Consider the following 19526-nt stretch of genomic DNA (forward strand, 5'->3'; position numbering starts at 1 on the left):
AAATCCAGTTGGTGGCCAGGAGAATAGGTTGCAGGGATCAAGGAAGTCAGAACCTCAGAGAGCAGCTGGGGCCGCAGGGAGCTGGGCAGTGGGCAGAGGGTAAGGGAGGCAGAAGTAATGAGGAGGGTGTGTCCTGAGGGCAGAGCCAATGGGATCCACCCCAGGGCTGCAGGAGGGGCACCTGTGAGGTCAGAGTGTCATCTGTCTCCATATTATTTTAGTTCTGTCTGGGGCCACCTGTCTGTCCACTGAATTACTGATGTACCCACTGGCATTTCTTCTTTCCCCATTGTACACATAGAGAAGAGCCCAGCTGTTTCTGCCCCATGGTACAGGGCAGGTTCCCCCCAATAATGTACACAGACAGACTGTAAATATAGATTATTTCATGTCTAGTAGAAAAAATATAACCAGTACATCAAATAATATTGGCACTCCATTTAAAGCAGTGATAAAAGTTTCCTTTTAAAATAAGCGCATTCAGATAAAACAGGGAGGTGATTTGAAGGAGGACATTTAAGCACCGGATTTTATTTCACCAAATCTAAGATGCCATTGACTGTAAGATTCATTGTCACTTTATGACATGCTAAGGAAGAAAAAATGCTTCCAATAAACTATGGCCCAATACTTCTGTATTGCAAATTCTGAGCTGCTTCCCAAATGAGAGATGTGAACATTGAGAAAGAAAAACAAAGTGTGCCTGAGATGATCAATGAGCTTCAGGACTCTGGGGTGATCTGTGGACCTGGTGTTCTCAAGGTGCACAGCAAGCACTGGAGGGCTATCGAGTTGTGGCCCCTGCTCAGTTGTGCTCTGTGTCTGGGAACTGCGTGGCCTTGATGTGGCTCATTTGAGGTCCTGGGTGCAGAGGTGCAGAGGGAGACCCACCTGTTGTTCTGTGTACTCCATAGGGAGGCCTTCCATCTTGCCTCTCACACACACACACACACCAACACACACACGAGTTCATGTTTCATGAGCCCATGTTATAAATGCCTTTTCAAGGAGATTAACCAAAAAGATCCATTGAAATGAGAAATGGTTACTAAAAGACAGGGTTTCCAATTTACCTATGAGTCCTTCCCAATCAAACACAGATTTCTCATTCTTCCTCAAATAAGCACCTCACTAGGATGCCCTGTCCTGTGGAAATGGGCTGCAGAACCTCAAGAACCCCACAGCATGCACCCCTGACCAACCCCTGGGCAGCTATTCTTAGTCTTACACAAGAGCAGTTGCTCCCCAGACAAGATGGAAGAATCCTCAGTTGGAAATTCCACGTGTGATCTTGGATCATGTTGTGAGTCCCTCCTCTCTGCATTTCTGCTCTTCTCAATTGTTCCTAGGTTACTGCAAAATCTCTCCCACCCTGCTGGTGCTACCAGTCTCTGAGGGACATGATGCACGTTGCTGGTTTCCTACATAGTGCCAGGGTGGCAGTTATCTTCACAATCACTTTGCATTAATGGAAAAAGTCAAAGGGCATCTGAAAGATTTCACATTAGATGATCACATTCATCGCATTCAGTGTACTTGTGGCTTTCTGTGTGCACTCTGTCAACAAGACCCTGCTGGGGTCAGAGATGGGCAGTGTTTGCTGTACACTCATAACAAACCACACACTGTGCTATGCATGTCCCAGCCCCAAATCCTAAAGCTGCTGCCTCAATTCCTTTACTTGGACAAAGAAACCATTTGTAGAGCCCTTAGTTCACTTGCTCCAAACTGGCATTTGGAGAAGGAAAAAGGGAAGTGCGACTTGAATGCAAGTGGCCCTGTTGCAAAGCCAGGTCTCTGCTGCTTATACAGAGGGAATGTCTAGAGCACTGTTTCTGGAAGCAAATGTGGATGTGAGTGACAGAGAGGGGAGCACCAGAAGGTTCTGTCACAGCACATCTCCATACTGCAGACAAACCAGGGACTGCATAGCAGGTGTGGGCTTGTCACTCTACCCAAGTGACAACAGGTGGAGTCACTTCATCTACAACCATTTTCACCTCTTTTCACAAGTCATAAGATAGTCTGTCACTGGCATTGTCCCTGTCTGTCTCCGAGGGATGGCTCTGCCCTCTGTGACTTTCTGTTGCTTGCTCATGCTGAGTAACTGGAGGGGAAGAAGGTGAGCTCTTGGTCATCATGGCTGCACTCACCTTGCAGGTCACCTTGCAGGTCAGGTCAGGTCCCGCTCTCAACAGAGGCAGACCATGAAGAACAAATCACCGCAGGCTTGGGGATGTTCCCTCCTCTCTGATTACTGCACATCTGTCACTACTGACCCACGGCGCGCGAGCTAAGCTCATCACTGTGCTGGGGTGCCCCAGCCCACAAAACAGATGCACCTTTGAGTGGGGCTCCCAAAGACTCCTCCTGCCCCCACCATTAGATTCTGTATTTCAACAGGGAACTGCTGAAATAATAACCAGATCTCCATATGACTTTTTCAGTATTAAAAATATCTCCTAGAAGCTGCATGTTTCTTGAAACATATTTGTAAACATCCAGCATCTTTGTTTGGGGTAGAGTTGTATTCTGTCTGCGATGAGGGTAGTTCTCTTGTGAAGACTGCCAGAGATGAGACAGACATGTTTGTATGTGTGAAGGTGAACTGCTATCTACTTAAAGTGTGCTTTGTGTGCAAAAATCTTTAAAATGTGCTACAGATGGTTTTTAAAAGTAGGGGCAGGTTGTCTACCAGTGGTCCTGCCTGCTAGCAGTGGTTGGCAGATGCTCACACTTGTCTTTGTGACACAGACAACTGCAAAACCCTGGTATGTGGCACTGACCAGCCAGGCCAAGGGAAGCAGAAAGCACTACCCTTTCCCAGTGCTGTCACCCTGTTGGAAAGATAGTTCTGGGTCATCCTGTGTGCTGAGATGAGTCCACAGCCATGACTGGCCACTGCAGAGACCACCATGCCACCAGAGCACCACACCATCACATGCTGGGCCACCATACCACCCAGACTACTACACCACTGGACCTGTAGGCTGCTGGAACACGAGCTGCCTGCAGCACTCCTCCAGCCTGTTCTTTGGAATCTAGTTTGAAGGCAAAGCTACTTTTATATTTTAAAAGATGTTTTAAACAGAAGTATTTTATGAAGTTGCACCCTGAGGCTTTGTAGTACAGGGCATGGTTTAAAAATTGGCTAAATAAATAAAATTCAGAAACTTGAGATAGAGGGAAAGTCAGATTGGTTCTAGTGGGATCAGGTTTACAAAATCTGTATATGGTTTGTTTTTACTTTGAGGAGAACAAAGGCATTTTTTGACATCAGAAAAAGAAGTTGTTACCAAAATAACTTTGAATCTGACAGGGCTCAGTTCATCTTCAGATGACAGTCATCCTGTTTTCTTGGTCACCTTACGACATCTTTCCTGAGCATTGTATATAAGGTTGGGGTCAGGTTCTCTGAGCAGCAAAGGCCCTATTTTTGTGCAGAAACCCAAATATGGAAGGTCAATCGAAATCAGCCAAAATCACTCTGAAATAATTTGGAAGGAGATAATTTGCTAAAAACTTTTTTATAAGAGACATACTGAGGAAACAAACAGTGAACCAGCTTGAAGGCATTTTGGAGCTCTTAAGGATTAGGGAAATTTGCTCTGATGGCTGGGAATGGTGGGTCCATTTGGTACAGAGATGATGTTTTGTTCAGCTTCTCTGAAACAGTGCCAAACAAGGGGAAGGCCTTGGCTTTAAACCCTAATACAGATAAATGAACGAATGACTAAGCTGAACAGCACCATACAACCTCCTGCACCAGGGCAGACCACCCAGGGTGCCATGCCTGGGGAGTGACTCAGCAGTTAACTTAGGGCAAGAGATGTCACCCACCAAGCACAGAAGTCAACTTTGCTGAAAAGCTGCATCCTCTGCCCTCCTCCCAGAAGGGCCTAACAGGGACTGGCCCACTGAGAACTCTGAGAGATCTTAGAGTTAAGAAATTTACTTAACATTTTTAAAAATGCATTAACTTCAAACTTATTTAATCAAAGGCTCTTATTTTCCCTTCTGGAAAAATACCACTTTATATAATAAATTTTCAGTATTTGTCCTTTCCCCAATACACACAGATACTAAATATCAATTTTTTTTTTTTTTTTTTTTTTTGGTACCGGGGATCGAATTCACGACCTAGTGCTTGCCAGGCAGGCACCTATACCACTGAGCTAAATCCCCGGCCCTACATATCAATTTTCTAATTACACAATAAACTTTCTTATCCATAGTTTTGCTTCCTGCAGCTCCCATTACTTGAAGTCAGTCGTGGCCTGGAAACATTGAGTGGAAATTCAAGAAATAAACAATTCACAAGTTGTAAACTAGGTGCCATTCTGCGTGATAGGATGAAATCTTCATCTTATCCCATCCTCTAGGGGGATGTGAGTCGCACTTTTGTCAGGTGTATCTGTGATCTCTATGTTATCCACCCGTTTGTCACCTAAAAGCCATCACAGCTTCCAAGAGGCTGTCCGGAAACCCTATTTTACAAGAACCCAAAAATACAAGGGCATTAGTGCCAAGGGGCACCATGGTGTCACGCGAGGAAGGACAAGTTGACTCTAGTACTAAGTGCCAACACTGCAGAGCACCCAGGGAAAACCTAGTGTATCTAGTATACCCACAGTTCTGGGTAGACATGGGGGCCCTTGAAATGTGTCCTCATTGATGGGGGGGTGCTGCTGTACTTAATTCAGTCAACAGTCCTTTTGCGTTGCTCACTGCCTCTGTGCTGTCATCGTTCTTGAATGGAGGCATTAACAGTTGTAGTGACAGTTTTTTCTTTATTTTAGCTTCAAGAACCACAGATGGCATTCTTACAAGTTTTTGAGATTGTGGGCCACAAGTTGGCTAACCCACAGGCCACAAACCCCTTGTGGAAGAGCCTACCTTTCATATTATCAAGTAACTTTCTGGGTGTCTTCTATACCGTCCTCTCCCTAATGCCTAAACCCTGAGGCTCATGTCATCTACACAAATGATGCAGGATTTGGTACTGCTCAGGGCAGTGTGGGAAGGGGACCCTCTCCGCAGTGCCATCTGGGGAGCCTGTACTGAGACAGGCAAAATTGTGGCTGTACCCGTATCACCCATCTGTTAGATTGAGTGTCCTCCCTCCTACTAGGGTGCCAGTGAGTTAGGCCATCTCTCCCAGGCACTGTAGGTTTGGTTCTTTTCTTCACTAACACTGCTTATCAAGCTTAAATTCTAATTACACTTATCTGTGCTGAGAATTGGCCCTAATCACCACTTAAACTCCTCTTAATTGTAAGAACCACTTCCTCAGCCAACTACAGGCTGTTGTGGTTATCACTACAGATCAGACAGTGCTGGATTGCTTCTCCAGGCTCAGCGCCTTCTCTTTAATTTTTGCTGGTCCAGGTGTGAGCAAGGTGGTGACAGTGGATGTGAAAGGGAATTGGCAACGCTGGTTGAAGGTGCGTGACCTCACCAAGGGAGTGACCTACTTCTTCCGTGTCCAAGCACGGACCATCACCTACGGGCCTGAGCTCCAAGCCAATGTCACGGCCGGTCCAGCTGAGGGTGAGTGGGATTTGGGTGACCGGTGAGCCTCACCTCCAGTTTCCCTGAGCTAAGAATTTGTCTAGATCCTCAGCCTAGCCCTTCTGGCAGGGCAGAACCCCAGCAGCTCAGGGCACTTGGGCAACATGGAAGTCTGCAAAGGCAAGTACAGCTGCTGCAGTGGACTCCTCACGTGCCAGTGAGCGACTTCCTATGCGTTAAGCAAGGACATTTGTTTGTTTATTGGAACCATAAGCAAGAGAAAATACAGTGGCATCTCAATTCACAAACGCTTCGTGAACAATTTGGTTCACAAACAGAAGTGTTAGGCAAAATTTTGCTTTTGTTTGCAAACTCCATGCTGGGTGACAAGCACGACTGCATCTATCTTTCTCACACGAACACAAATGTGACTATCTTTTCCAGAACTGTGGAATGATTAAGTTGTGAGACAAAATGAACCCAATTTCTGAAATAAAATTTAACACTTTTCACACATCACAGGAGGACCTTGGAACTTTCCATTCAGCAAGCTCTCGGCCTTTGTTTAAACCCTGAAAAGGCCTCAGCAGCAAGACAATATTTAGGGAGAAGAACAGGTGCTGGGTGCTCTACTGTATCATCTCTTTCTGACTTTTGGTCACTTCCTGCTTTTTTTTTATGAAAGGTAGGATTGAACCCAGGGCCTTCACATGAGATACATCCCCAACCCTTTTTATTTTCTTTTAAGTTTTAAATATTTTATTTTGAGGCAGGGCCATACTAAATTGTTCAGACTTAAGGCCTTCCTGCCTCAGCCTTCTAGAAAGCAGAGATTACAAGTGTGCTCCACTATACCCAACTCACTTCCCATTTTTAGGATGAAGTCCATGATAGAGTGAGGATCGGTATCCTGTCTGGAGGCCTAGGAACCTAGGTCTGGCCCCTCACCAAGGTGTGACTAGTTCCCTCAAGATCAATGACTCTTCTCTCTGTCCTGCAGGGTCCCCAGGTTCCCCTAAAGATGTCTTGGTCACCAAATCCACCTCGGACTTGACCCTGCAGTGGACTGAGGGCAGCCCTGGCAACTCACCCACCACTGGCTTCGTCATAGAGGCCAGGCCTTCAGGTAAGCCCTGCACACCGGGGAGCAGTGGTGTCTCACCCAAGGACAGCAGCGCTCTGGAGCCGGGCTGGGCAGGGTGGAAGGAGAGGCTTATCCTCCTGCTCCTCCCATGTTTTTGTGACCACAGTTGTGCTGTGATCTCACAACCATCAAGTCACAATGCATTAGCCATAGCACACTTGCCTCACAAACAGAACAGAAGCAGGTGAAGGACACTGAAACATTCCCCTTTCTCAGCCAGACCCGAGAGTGTCTTTAGGGATGCACTGGGTCAGACACTAACAAATGTGGACAAACCCGTGCTCTTCCTAATAATCATGAATATTCTTGGGCTTCTGAAATAAGTCTAAGATCAGATGCTGCTCTGCTTTTCACCCACCTTTACTTCCTTTCTACATTTTTTTACCTTGTTCCCTTTGTATTCTTTATTCATGCATCCTAATTGTACACAATACAGGGATTTGGTGTGATAGTCTCACATATCATGTCATGTGCATTGCTCATATCCAAGTACCCTTTGTCCACACACCATACCCAGTACCTTCCCTGTCCCTATTACTCTTCCAGATTGACTTTTCATAGTTTCCAAACACGCAAGAGAGTATGCAGAATCTCTCTTTGTGGGTCTGAGTTATTCATCTAACGTAAGTTCCCCCTCATTCCACCCATTCTGCTGCAACTGACAGGACTTCTTTATAATTTGTGTACCTACACTGCACTTTCTCCTTTCTTCTATTGATGGGCAGTAGACTTGTTCTCTGTCTTGGTTATTATGAGTAATTTCAGTTGGATATGACCCAAGAATAGTATTGATTGCTGGATCATGAGGTAGTTTTAACTTTTTGAGGAACCCCCATACTGTTCTCCATAGAGGCTGTGCTAATTTACATTCCCACCAATGGCATAGAAGAAAGAGCTCCTCTCAGCTTTAATAATGAAAGATGAATATTATTATAAAAAGGAATTTTTGAAGAGTTGACCAGGATGTTGCTGCTAGGAACAGAAGACGTTACCAAACAGAGAGTGCTGAGCAGTGTCTTTACAGCCTCCAGAGGGTTCCCACTCTGAATAGGAACACCTGAGGCTGAGCTAGGTAACCTGTCAGGGAGTCTTTGGAAGGGACAATGAGCCACCTACTGGATGGACTACAGCCCAGGAGTCCTTCGGGTCCAATATGTAAAGAGGATGCTAGACCAAGCAGAAAGCTCCCCATAGTTACATCCACCACCATATTCAGAGATGTCCCTTCCCTTCTCCACCACCAAATTGCATTTAAACGGTTACACATTAGAAGTGCATTTTGAAAACATCTAAGGAAGGCCTACTATTTGAGACTGAAAAAAACATATTGTAAGAAAAGCATCATGACAAATTCTTTGATTTAATTCAAGAATGCATTAAGTTAGCAGAGTGTGTGCCTATAATTCCAGCACTCTGGGAGACTGACACAGAAGGATTCCAAGCTTGAATCCTGGGCAACTTAGAGATTTAGTGAGACCCCACCTCAAAATATAAATGAATGAATGGGCCAAAGATGTAGCTCACTGCAAAGGCCCTGGGTTCAATCCCTAGGACTGCAAAAAAAGACTGTATGACTTTAGGCTGCTGGCCTTGGCCCTGCTATTGTCTGCTGCACGGTGCATTTGGTCAGCTCTGAGACAGAGGGTCCCAAACCAGGAGAGGATCACTGGGTCTCCCCGCAACAAAAGCAGATGGCCACAGAGCAACTGCCTGCTGTCAAACAGTGACATTTGATGTGAGACAATGTCAGAGGCTGACAGGACTCTGACAAAAGTCTGGAGAGGCTTGGTCTGGGATAGAGCAACAGTGGTGGAACCTGCATTTAAGATGACGATACCATCATGTTTTCCCCTAAATTTAGGGATAATCACTCTGTTGACTCTTCTGTCACGCTGAAGGTTCTGCTGTAGTCTGGACATCATTTGAGTGCGTGCCAAAGGTATTTGCTGGAAGCTTGGTGCCAGCATGGTAATGTTGAGAGGTGCGGGAGCCTTCACAAGCACCAGTGGGAGGTGACTTGGTTCTTTGAGGTGTGGCCTGGGAGGGACTAATTTTGGTCTTGTGGAGTGAGTTGCTTCTCTAAGAGTGAATTGTTTTAAAGGAGCAAGACTGGCCTTCCTACTCTTCAGCCTCTGTGTCACCTATGATCCCCCTCCACAACATACGCCCCTACCCTGGGATGCTGTGGTCGTATTGTGATGCAGCCAGGGAGGCCCTCACCAGAGCCAAGCAGCCACCAGCACCCTGCTCTCTAATCTCCAGCACTGTGATCTTAAGTAAACCTCTTTCTTTTATAAAGTATATATCCTTGAGTATGTGTTATAGCAACAGAAAACAGACTCATGGACAAAGCCTATGGGTATAATTCAGCAACTCCATAAACTTGGATGGCAAAAAACCCACAGCTGTCTTTTTATTACCTTCTAACTGAAATTTAGCATTTCTGTTCATTATGAATGGAGGGGTATTAGTGTGCTACAGTCATAACAAAGTACTGGGCAGCTTAATCAACAGCAATCTTTTACTGCTCTGGAAGCTAGAAGTCCAAGAGAAAGAAGTCAGCAGAGTTATTTGCTTCTTATGACTGAGTAAAAATTTGTTCTGCTTTTCTCCTAACTTCTGGTAGCTACAGGCCATCCCTGCTGCTCCTTGGCTCGGAAATGCATTGCCCTTCCTTTTCCTGGGGCCCTCTCATTGTACTTTGACCAACTCCAATTCTCTCTTCTTGTAAGACCACTAGTCCACACTAATTAGGAGTCACAGTACCCTAGTTGACCAGGTCATTTTAACTAAATAGATCTGCAATCACTCTGTTTCCAAATCAGGTCATTCTGAGGTACAGGTGGTTAGGACTTCAACATAAGAAGTTGTATATGGCAAGAGGGTAAAAGCATAAGTCACCCACAGAAACAGATGAAAAGCCTCTTGAGTAGCAGAAGCGTCTAGACTTTGCCAGCTGTGGAAATCAGGGTTACTCACACGTGACATTCCAGCTGTTGCCAATATTTCAGTTTTGTTTACACTTGTTGTGACTTTGAAATTATGGCTGTTTGTAGACTCTGCAGACCTCCTTAGTCAATAAATTTGTGAAGGATTTAGGCTTCTCAGTTGCCCTAAAATAATGGTCACAGATCACCTAAATCTAACTGTCTCCACACACCTTTGAAATGAACTACGTAACTGAACAAGCATCACGAAGGAAAATAACCCACAATCATGTCTGTGCTAGCAGACATGTGCTACCAAGAGCTTTCACTTGCCTCTAAGTAATTGAAGCATTACCGTGATAATCAATGTCCTTCTCCAGTCCCACTTCAAGTGTCTAAAGCCATTCTGAGAAGACGTCCTTAAGAGTCAACCCATTACCAGTTGGGTCAGTGATGCAGAGTAAGAAGCCCGATGTAGATAACCACAGCTGAGTCTCCCCAGGTGATTTCCTTCTACCTAGACACCTGTCTGCCTTGATGTCTATTATCCCAGCAGAGAGGTGGCTCTCAGAGAGCTCCGGAGGAGGTATTTTGTGCCTCAATTGTGCCTCCGCTGTGTCACTGTCAACATCCTGGCTGTGACATAGGACAGATCGTGCTACTGGAGGAAAGCAAGTAAGGATACCCAAATGCCTTTGTATTATTCCTTATGACTGAATGAGACTTTACAGTGACCTCAACATAAAAAGTCAAGTTTAAATAACAAAAAGCCAGCCAGGCCTCCCCCTGTTGAGTCCAGCACACTAATGTGTCTTTGGATCCAATGTCCTCGTGTACAAGATCACAGCTGTGGAAGGCGTAACGCCTTACCAGCCAGATGCCTCTGCCTGCTTTGAGCCTTAACTCCGGTGACTGAGTCTCAGCACTTTGTAAGAGCAGGAAGATCTGGACGCTCAGGTGAGGGCTGCCTGAGGGCCATGAACGACTTCTCCAGTTGTTGTCAGGCAGGAAACAGGACACCAGCTACTGATGCCCAGCTTCTAGGCATCAGCAAAACTGTGAATAAGAACTGATTGGCTGTTGCTTGGCTTCTTGCTGGGCTCTACACCTTGTGCAGAAGTCAGTTGGAGGTCTGTATTCAGCAAGGCTGTCCCTGTTGGAATGTGGAAACGGACCCCACAAAGGAGGGTTGGACATGAGACTGACCTGAAAGGCACCGCCTTTCTCAATGACAGCTAAAAATCTTGCTGCTGTGTTCATTTTATTACCTCAGGTTTGAAAGAATGTTGCTGATGGTTTCCCCTTTCAGATCATTAGCAGAACCCAAGTGGGCTTTCAGCCTCAAAAGCTGAGAAAGCTGACCTCGACCTCTGTGGCTCAGGCTGATAGCAAGTTGGAGTGGAGCGGGAGGCTTTTATGGATTGTCAATATTTAAACACCTTGCTGGTAGCCAGGGGCCTGGATCTCAGCTGTCATCTATTTCAGGCCTCATTACACAAAGCATTAAATGTTGTATCTTCTCATTTTCTCTACCAAAGCTCTCTGGCAAGACGTCCTCCAGGCAGGGAGTGGTTACAAAAGTTGTGTGGGCCTGGTTCATGAGGAGCTGCCACTGGCCAGCTTTGCAAACACTTTGTAGTAGGTGGGCCCTGCTGCCCCAGAGGCCTGCACAGCCTGAAATTGCCACATATGACCACATCGCTCCCTGGCCCTGGGAGACATCAAGCTCGTCATCTGTGTGGCTGCTGCCTAGAGGGCAGCTGTGGGCCAAGTAGCCAACAGGTAACACGGAAGCCTCTCCCTCCTTGCTGTGCTCGCTTCCAGCCTGCAAGTTCTGCCGGAGAACCTCATGGCCTCCATATGCTGGGCACACAGAACTGAACGGCCGCTAATGAAACTGACACAGAGCTGGGACATAGAGCCCCTCTGATTCCCAGAGAGGGTGACGCCAAGCGTGGTCCAAGGACACAGCCATCAGATTCCACCAGGACAGATGGCAGCTTGTTCATTTCCATGGCAATGCACAAGTGTCCCCCAGTCCATGTCACAAAGCTCCCTGGAAGACAGTGGTATCTATGCAGTGGGCAGATGTGGATGATTTATTTACACAAATTATTCCAAGGCATTTTACTGTGTAGCTCACAAAGCCTAATTTACATATTTACACAATACACTGGAATGGCACTAAAGGAACTGTAAATATATTTTCCTCTCCAAAGCAGCCATGAAATACATAGTTAGACCATGCCCAGTGTACACAGACAGTGTATGGCTTTGTTCACAGATGATGCCTCCAGCCAGAGGGAGAGGAGGGGTCCTCTCCACTCTCATCTTCCTGGGTTCTTCTAGGCCTTTCCCCCTTTGTTCTGTTAATTTTCAGTTTTCAGTTGAACCAGGGAGAAAATCAGTATTATTTTGAAGGCAGAACATCCACAGAAGGTCCCACAGCTGCAAACTGAGCAGCAGTACCACAACCTGCCTCACCTCTCGTCTTTCTGGAGCCTGGTCTGCTGACAGCATGTCAGCCCATGTGTTCCATCACAGGCCACCCTTGCATGCAGACACACATGGCTTGCTGTTTTCTGCCTTGAGTGAGGATAATAAAAGTAATAGTAGGACTTTTATTAGCAGATGTATTCAGCGTCGTGTTTAAGCCCCACCTGTTTCAGTGACATCTCTAGCCTAGCTCGACCATTTAGACACAGAGCGATGGCAGTGTTTAAGAAATAAACAGCTGACAGGCTTTCATTTGCTCCGAGCTGCAGGCTGACAGTCAGGTTGTTGGTCGTGTGAGTTAGCGGAACCAGAAATCTCAGGCAGTGAATGACAGTTTCATTCAGCATAGAGACCCTGGTTAATTGTCCATGAAATCACACTTTTGTATTGGCTGCGGCGTCTGCTCTAATACCTGCAAGGCACCACTCAGTCCTGGGCGGTGGTTGGAGGAATGCAGTCAGCAGTGGTGTCCCCTTGGACGCACTGCGCAGAGCTCTGTCTCAGTTCAGAAAAGAGATCACATCCCCCCACTCATCAGGACATTGTCAAGGAGCAGATGTGCCTCCTACTGTCAGGGCGCAAGCAACGCTGTATCTGCCAGAAACAAGCATGGTCTCAGGTATTTGTCCTAGAAAAGATTTCTTTTTGGAGAAATCTTCAATATTGGCTACTTTCCTTCTTTTAATGGACAAATAATGCAATAAAAAGAGCAAATAGTGGATTTCTTTAAAGAAAAACCACCTAGGTGCAGAGCTAGACTTGCACTTGTGGATTCTCATTCATCTTTCCTTCTGAAGTTAACAGGATTTCAGGTTTGTGATGACGCGGGGCTGATAGCAATATTTGCAACTTTTCTTTCTCAGCAGCTCCCTGATTTCTTAAGATCTTGACGTGGAACTTTTCCCACAGTGTCTTAGTAACAAGAATCTAGGAAACTGTTCTTCTCAGTGCCCAGGAAGAACAGGGCAGGGAGCACACTGGTGGGATTTGAGCTCCCTTCACAGCATGGACCTCCCTGAGTTCCCTGGATACCACAAGGGTGCTGCCTGGAAGTTTAAAGTGTGGCCCCACCTAGGTCTTGGCTTTGGGATCAGGAAGATAGAGGATCCGTCATCCATGGACCAATCATCTGGGGTCTGGTGTTCAAAAAGCCAGGACTCTTCTCTCACCCAGGGGTCATAGGTGTCCATGATGGCGACCTCACAGCTCATGCCCCAGAGGACAACCAGGCTGAGAAGTCCCAAGTATCTCAGCAGAGTGAGCCACTCCTGGATTTTTTTGAAAAACATATGGTACTGTTCTTCCCACTGTGGATGGAGATGGAGTCCAGACACAGGGATCCTCCTGGTGCATGGAAACCAGTCATACAAATCTTATTATTGCTAATAGTTCTGTAATGTTATTTTTCCTGCTAATTTGTAGAGATACTTTTCCCCATCACTGATTTATTGAAATATTTAGCAGTATAATACAAATGAAAAAACCAATCTACAGTTGAGAAACTGGATACTGTAGTGGCTGCCAATTTTTTTCTTGCCCACTCATGATCATGGTGTAAATACTGGTATGGATAAATAGTCCAGTAAATTATAACTGGAGCATAAAACACTGAATATGCTAACTTAGGCAAGGCAGAATTAAGCAGGATAAAAATATGAACATTTTTTTCTGTTAATTCAAAGTAAAATTATCATGGTATGATATCCCCTCCTCATTTTTTTGAGTATAAAAGCATTGCTAAATAAATCTTTCAATGTCAAGATTCTATATCAATATTTTAAAATGTTTTTATAAAAAATGTACACCATTCCTGGAGCTACGACAGAGCTCTTAAAATAAAATGTGGCCTTTAGGTGATAGTAAAGGAAGAAGAATCATTTTTTCCCCTGGCCACAAGAAAGCATTAGAGAAACATTAATGCAAAATACATTCAGGGAGCTTCCTGTAGAGGTGTCCAGACCCAAAAAGACTCAGAAAATCTTTCACATGAGTGGTACTTTAATTTCAGTGAGCTTAAAGAACACTCAGTTTGTAAGTATTTTTGCCTCTAATCTCTTATAAGATTGTCTGTTTAGAGGAGGAGCACTCCACAGTTTATTCAGCACTTAAAGCCCTTGAACAGTGACTTGCTTACTAGGAGTCTATGGAGGTTGGCATTTGCTGAATGCTTGCTCTGGGACAGGCCACAGGACAGCAGGTGGGTGGTGGTGGGATGGACGATGGTGACAGATATTTGTCGATCTCTTGATAAATTCAAGATCTCATAGGGAACGCAGCCGTGCCTTCCTGGAGAGTAGGGTGGGGTCCTGCATGGCCATGGCCTTGCTTCTCTCCACCCTGCCCTGCACTGTGTGTGGCTCACAGAGAGCCACTGTCATCTGGCTCCCTAGTGGAGGAACATGACCCAGCCAAAGACCAGGGCCTGGGGCATTTAGCCATGAGGGAGGGGTAAAGAGGAGAGATGAAGATGACCCCCAAGTGAATGAGTAGCCTGCACAGAGTCCGTGCACAAGCAGTCCTGACAGTCCTTATGCAAAACTCACATAGAACCGCAGTGTTACTCCATGTGTAAACCTCAGTATTTTAAGTGGGAAAAACCCCACTTCAGCTGCAGCTTGCCATCTTGACGTTATTACTGTAATGAGTGTCTTGATGAGACTTGGTGATAGTATGAGTATTTAGAAGTAAATCATTATTGTTTGCTCCTTGGCCTATGCAGAGATGTGTGACTTTAAAATCATTCACATCTACTCCTTCATTAACCGGTGACTGTGAGGACTCAGTCGGGCAAACTTTAAATCCTCCGCAAACAGAGCCTGACACACCGGCAATTTCCTGCTGTTTACCATGGTGCTAATCCATCCAGCAAGTCTGGTGCTCCTGGGTGACGGGCTGGTTCCTGGATCACCTCAGGGCCCCATAAAGCTGTCAGCGCATGCACATGCATATTCAAATGGTGTTTCCTCTCCAATTGCCTGCTTTTTAAAGTATCACATACCTGTGCCTATAAAAGAAAATACAACATGTGAAGGATTGCTACTTCAAATGAACATTTTGGGCTTTGAGGCTACCTTTTAGCAAACAACCTCCTTGGGGAGTAAATTTATATTTTATTTTACAAACATTCATGTACTGCTTGCTATGTATGAAGCGCTATTCTAAGCACTTTATGAATAATAACTTGTGTAACCCTCAAAGCAAACCTATGATATGGATCCTTTGTTATCATCATTCTACAGGCAAAGCGCAGAGAGGCTAAGTTCTCCGCCTGAGGTCACACAGTTAATTGACAGGACCAGGCTTCACACCAAGAGCTGTCTAATCTCACACTCATCCTTTCAGCCATGATGCTGTGGCGGCGCGGGGGGGGGGGTGTCTTTGCTCTTGACAAGAAAATTTCAGCCAGGCATGGTGGCACAAACCTATAATCCCAGCACTTGGAAAGCTGAGACAGAAAGATTGCTGTGAGTTCAAGGCCAACCTGTACTTTGTTTGCTCCTTCCTTCCTTACTGCAGCAGATTTTGTGGCTTTAATTTTAATTTTATTGACATTTTATATCAGTGTTTAGGTAAATTCAACATGTTTTTCACTGTGGTAAAATATGCATAATACAAAATTTGCCATTCTAACTCTTTGGGGCATTCAATAGAGCGCTTGAGTGTATACAGTGTGCCGCCACCGCCACTGTCCATCCTCAGAGCTCCTTGCATCTTCTCAGACTGAAACGCTGTCCTCGCTGAACATTGACTTTCATGAGTGTGGCTGTTCCCAGGACCTCTCCGAAGTGGAGGCCTTCACTCTGTGTCTTTCTGTGGCAGGCTCTTTCCGAGAGCTTTCTGTCCTTGAGGCTCAAGCCTATTATGCCCTGCTTCCAAATGTCCTTCTTCCACACGGCTGAGTCGTGCTGCTCTCTGCCATCCAAGGTTATCCATCCATGCACAGACCCGAGGACTGTTTCCTCCTTTCAGCGATTAGGAAGCATGCTGCCATGGAAGCTGGCAGGCAAATATCTGTTGGGAATTCAGTATATATTTTTAAAGTTTATACTTGTATCTGGTAATTCCTGAACACAGAGTGGAAACCTGGGCACTCTCAGGGTGGGTTTGATGCTGAAGCCACTTCAGAGGCTGCTCAGCCTTAATGCAATATGGTTTTAAAGCTGGCCTTTAACCCATTTTCCCTTTGTCCCAGAAAAATATTCGCTGGCTACAGTGGCTAAGGGGCTTACTCCAAGATAACTCACAGATTACAGTTCTATCCTTACTTCTGAAGTTTACCATAAAACCTCTCTTGTTTACTATTATCTTTGACTGCAGTGGGTTACTGCAAAGTTTGCCATTTTCACAAGAACAAGGATGAAGACCGAGGGAGAAACATGATATTTTTATATGGGATGTGATGTTCTACTTTACATTACTCCATGCTTTGAAATTTACCACATGGAAAAAAAATTAAGTACTGATCACCTTATGCATTTCTTTTATATTGGGTTTGGAGAAAAGGTCCCTTTAGAAAAATTCCAAAAGTGGTTTTTGTATTTTCACATTGAAAACCAGACTTCCTTCAGCCTCAAAGAGTATGTTTATATAAAATGAAGGGACCACTGGCAGCAAGCTGAGCTTTTTTTTTTTTTTTTCCTTAAAGGGAAATGGGTTAAGTTGAAAGCCAGGGCCAACTGCCCAGGGGGAGGGAAAGGGGGCCCAGGCAGGGTTGCCACTGAGCAGATGCAGATCCCATGATCCTGGCATCTGTTCAGCTGCCATCCAGCGCTCTGCTGTGACAGAGAATCAGCCCCATGTCTGTTGGATTGGGTAACACTGCCTGGCTGTTGGGCTCACACTGCAGTGGGCCTGGTACCACTGCAAAGCTTACAGGCCTGGAGAAAAGCTGGGGCTTAGAGTCTCTATCCTGACCTTTGGATGCCTGGTGTTTCCAACTAGGGTACAGATGGGATACCTCAGATGTACAGGGAGCTTCTTGTGACCAGAAGGGTGGCCAAGCCAGGTGGAGTTGTCAGTGGATCAAGAGAGGTTGGTAATGGTGTGCACATAGCAGGAAGTAAGAGCAGCAGCCGACAGGGAGACAGCCAGGAACTCCAAAGACAGATGAAGTAAGAAACCAGAGGGGCACAGGAATAGGTGGGTAACAGGACCAGGGAAACGCCGCTGTCTGCTCACAACTGCACAGAATCAGTCCTCAAGGAACAAATGTGTCTTTCTTCCTTTGCCCCATGCAGCCTTCACCAGCCCTGGTCCCGGGCAGCCTGGGACTGATGGCCTGGCAGGGGCAGTGTCCAGGGCCTATTTGAGAGAAGACCTTCCTCACTTCTGTTCTGTTTGATCTCTATCCCTCCTGCAGATGAAGGTTTATGGGACATGTTCGTGAAGGACATTCCCCGGAGCGCCACATCCTACACCATCAGCCTGGATAAGCTCCGGCAAGGAGTGACATACGAGTTCCGGGTGGTGGCTGCCAATGAGGCGGGATATGGAGAGCCCAGCAGGCCCTCACCAGCGGTATCAGGTAGGGGCTGGTCCGGGCAGCTGAGGAGCAAAATCGTTTTTCTCAGGCTGTACCTCAGAGTGATACAAATGTTAAGACAAAGCCAGGTCCCCACACACACACTGATTTCAGCTGCCTGGATGGGGTCCGGGTTTCTCTTTTAACCCGCAAGTGATTGGTGTGCAGACAGGTTGTGACCCTAGATTGGGGGCATTAATGAGGGAGGGGTTGGCTAGAGGATGATGGGCAACAAGATGAGGGTGAGAAAAGGTACCTGCTGGGACAAAGAGGAGCTGGGTGATGGGCAGAGTCCAGCCAGTAACCAGCGTAGGCTGAGCCAGAAGGTATCCAGCCTCCCTACTACTACTCTTCCCTATGCTGAGAACATGTTTCATCCCCTGCTTGGTGGCTTGTTTGTTTGTTTGTTTGTTTGTTTGTTTTGAGGTTTTCACCAACTAACCAACTTGCTTAGGTTAGGCTAAAATTTGCAATCCTCCTGCCTCAGCCTCCCAGAGTGTTAAGATTTCACAACTGGTTTCATTTCCTGCTTTTAAGTTGCCTTAGTTACTGACCCTATTGCTGAAATTGCAAACAGGGGTTTGAGGAAGGATGGGGTCTATGAATGATAGGGGGCCCAATCCTACACCCAGATCTAGGAGCACCCTTGGATTTTATGTCCCTCAGTGAAAAAGGCAAAAAGAAGGCTCAGGAGTCTATTTCAATTTTTAAGAAGCAATGTTTGGGGGAAAATATCATCTTAAACATGCCCCAAAGGGTAGAGAGTAGGATAAGGAGCCCCAACAGACAGGAATTTAGGATCTGGTTCATCTGTGAAAACCCAATACAGTGTGATTGCAAACTTTTTTTTATTTTAAAGAGATTAAGACAAAAGAGGACAGAACAAGCAGATCAGAACAATGTAAGCCACACAGCACTTCACCACAAGACAACCTGATATTAAAAGTAACAACCATAATGTCTCTTTCTCTAAAATAGTTGAGTGTACCTTCACATACAATAGTATCAAACATAACAAAATAGTATAAAACCATTCAAAAGAATGAAGTATTACAGGGCATTTAGAACCAAATAACAGAAAACGAACAATGGCTACTATATTATCTCCTTTTCCATAAAACTTTTGCTTATACTATCACACATGTTAAAATCCAATAAGACACAACATGATGGAACCAATGGAAACAGAAAAACAAAATCATGGTAGGACTTCAAAGCAAGCTGATATTAACTCAGCAATGGTTGACATAATGTCTTGTTTTCTTCAAAATAGCTGTTCATACCATCACACATAATAAAATCAAGCAAAACAGAATAAAACCACTCCAACTAATGAATGAAAATATTATAAAGCTTCAAAGCAATGCAATGGGGAATCATGACTATCATAAATCTTATGTACTCTTACCATTTCTTACACTAGAGAAACTATATGGTATTTATACATGTGAGTGTGATTTATTTCACTTATGAATATGGTCTCAAGTTGTGTCCATTTATTTATAAATATCTCAATGTGACCATCCTTTATAGCTGAGTAGTACTCCATTGTATAAAAATACCACAACTTTTTTATCCATTCCTCAGTTGATGGGCACTTAGGTTGTTTCTAAGATCTGGCTATTACAAATTTTGCTGCTATAAACATGGGTGCACATATATCACTGTGGTATGATGTTTTCAGTTCTTCTGGGAATATGCCTAGGAGTGGAATAGCTGGGTGAAATGGGACTTCCAATCCCACCTTTTTGAGGAATCTCCAGGCTGACCTCCATAGTGGTTGCACCAGTCTACACATGATTGCAAACTTCAGGTCCACATGTGCAGCTGATGACAAGCACTCCTCCTTTATGTGCTCCCTGACCCTCCTCCCGTGCATCCTGCGTGGATGCCTCTCTGAACTTCCATTATATGCAGGTGCTGGCCT

General features: G+C 45.3%; 1 protein-coding gene across 2 annotated transcripts in view; it reads left to right on the forward strand.

Moving 5' to 3' along the window:
• Nucleotides 1-19526, forward strand: part of Sdk1 (sidekick cell adhesion molecule 1) — an 892505-nt gene that overhangs the window by 852681 nt on the left and 20298 nt on the right. For both annotated transcript variants that reach the window (XM_063234098.1, XM_063234100.1), the window contains 3 exons: nucleotides 5389-5550; nucleotides 6512-6637; nucleotides 17438-17602. In XM_063234098.1, the coding sequence (XP_063090168.1) occupies nucleotides 5389-5550; nucleotides 6512-6637; nucleotides 17438-17602 (453 nt within the window). The remainder of the gene's footprint in view (nucleotides 1-5388; nucleotides 5551-6511; nucleotides 6638-17437; nucleotides 17603-19526) is intronic.

Source organism: Cavia porcellus, unplaced genomic scaffold, assembly GCF_034190915.1.
Source record: "Cavia porcellus strain 051 isolate PalLab524CR breed Dunkin Hartley unplaced genomic scaffold, mCavPor4.1 scaffold_23, whole genome shotgun sequence".
Taxonomy (NCBI): domain Eukaryota; kingdom Metazoa; phylum Chordata; class Mammalia; order Rodentia; family Caviidae; genus Cavia; species Cavia porcellus.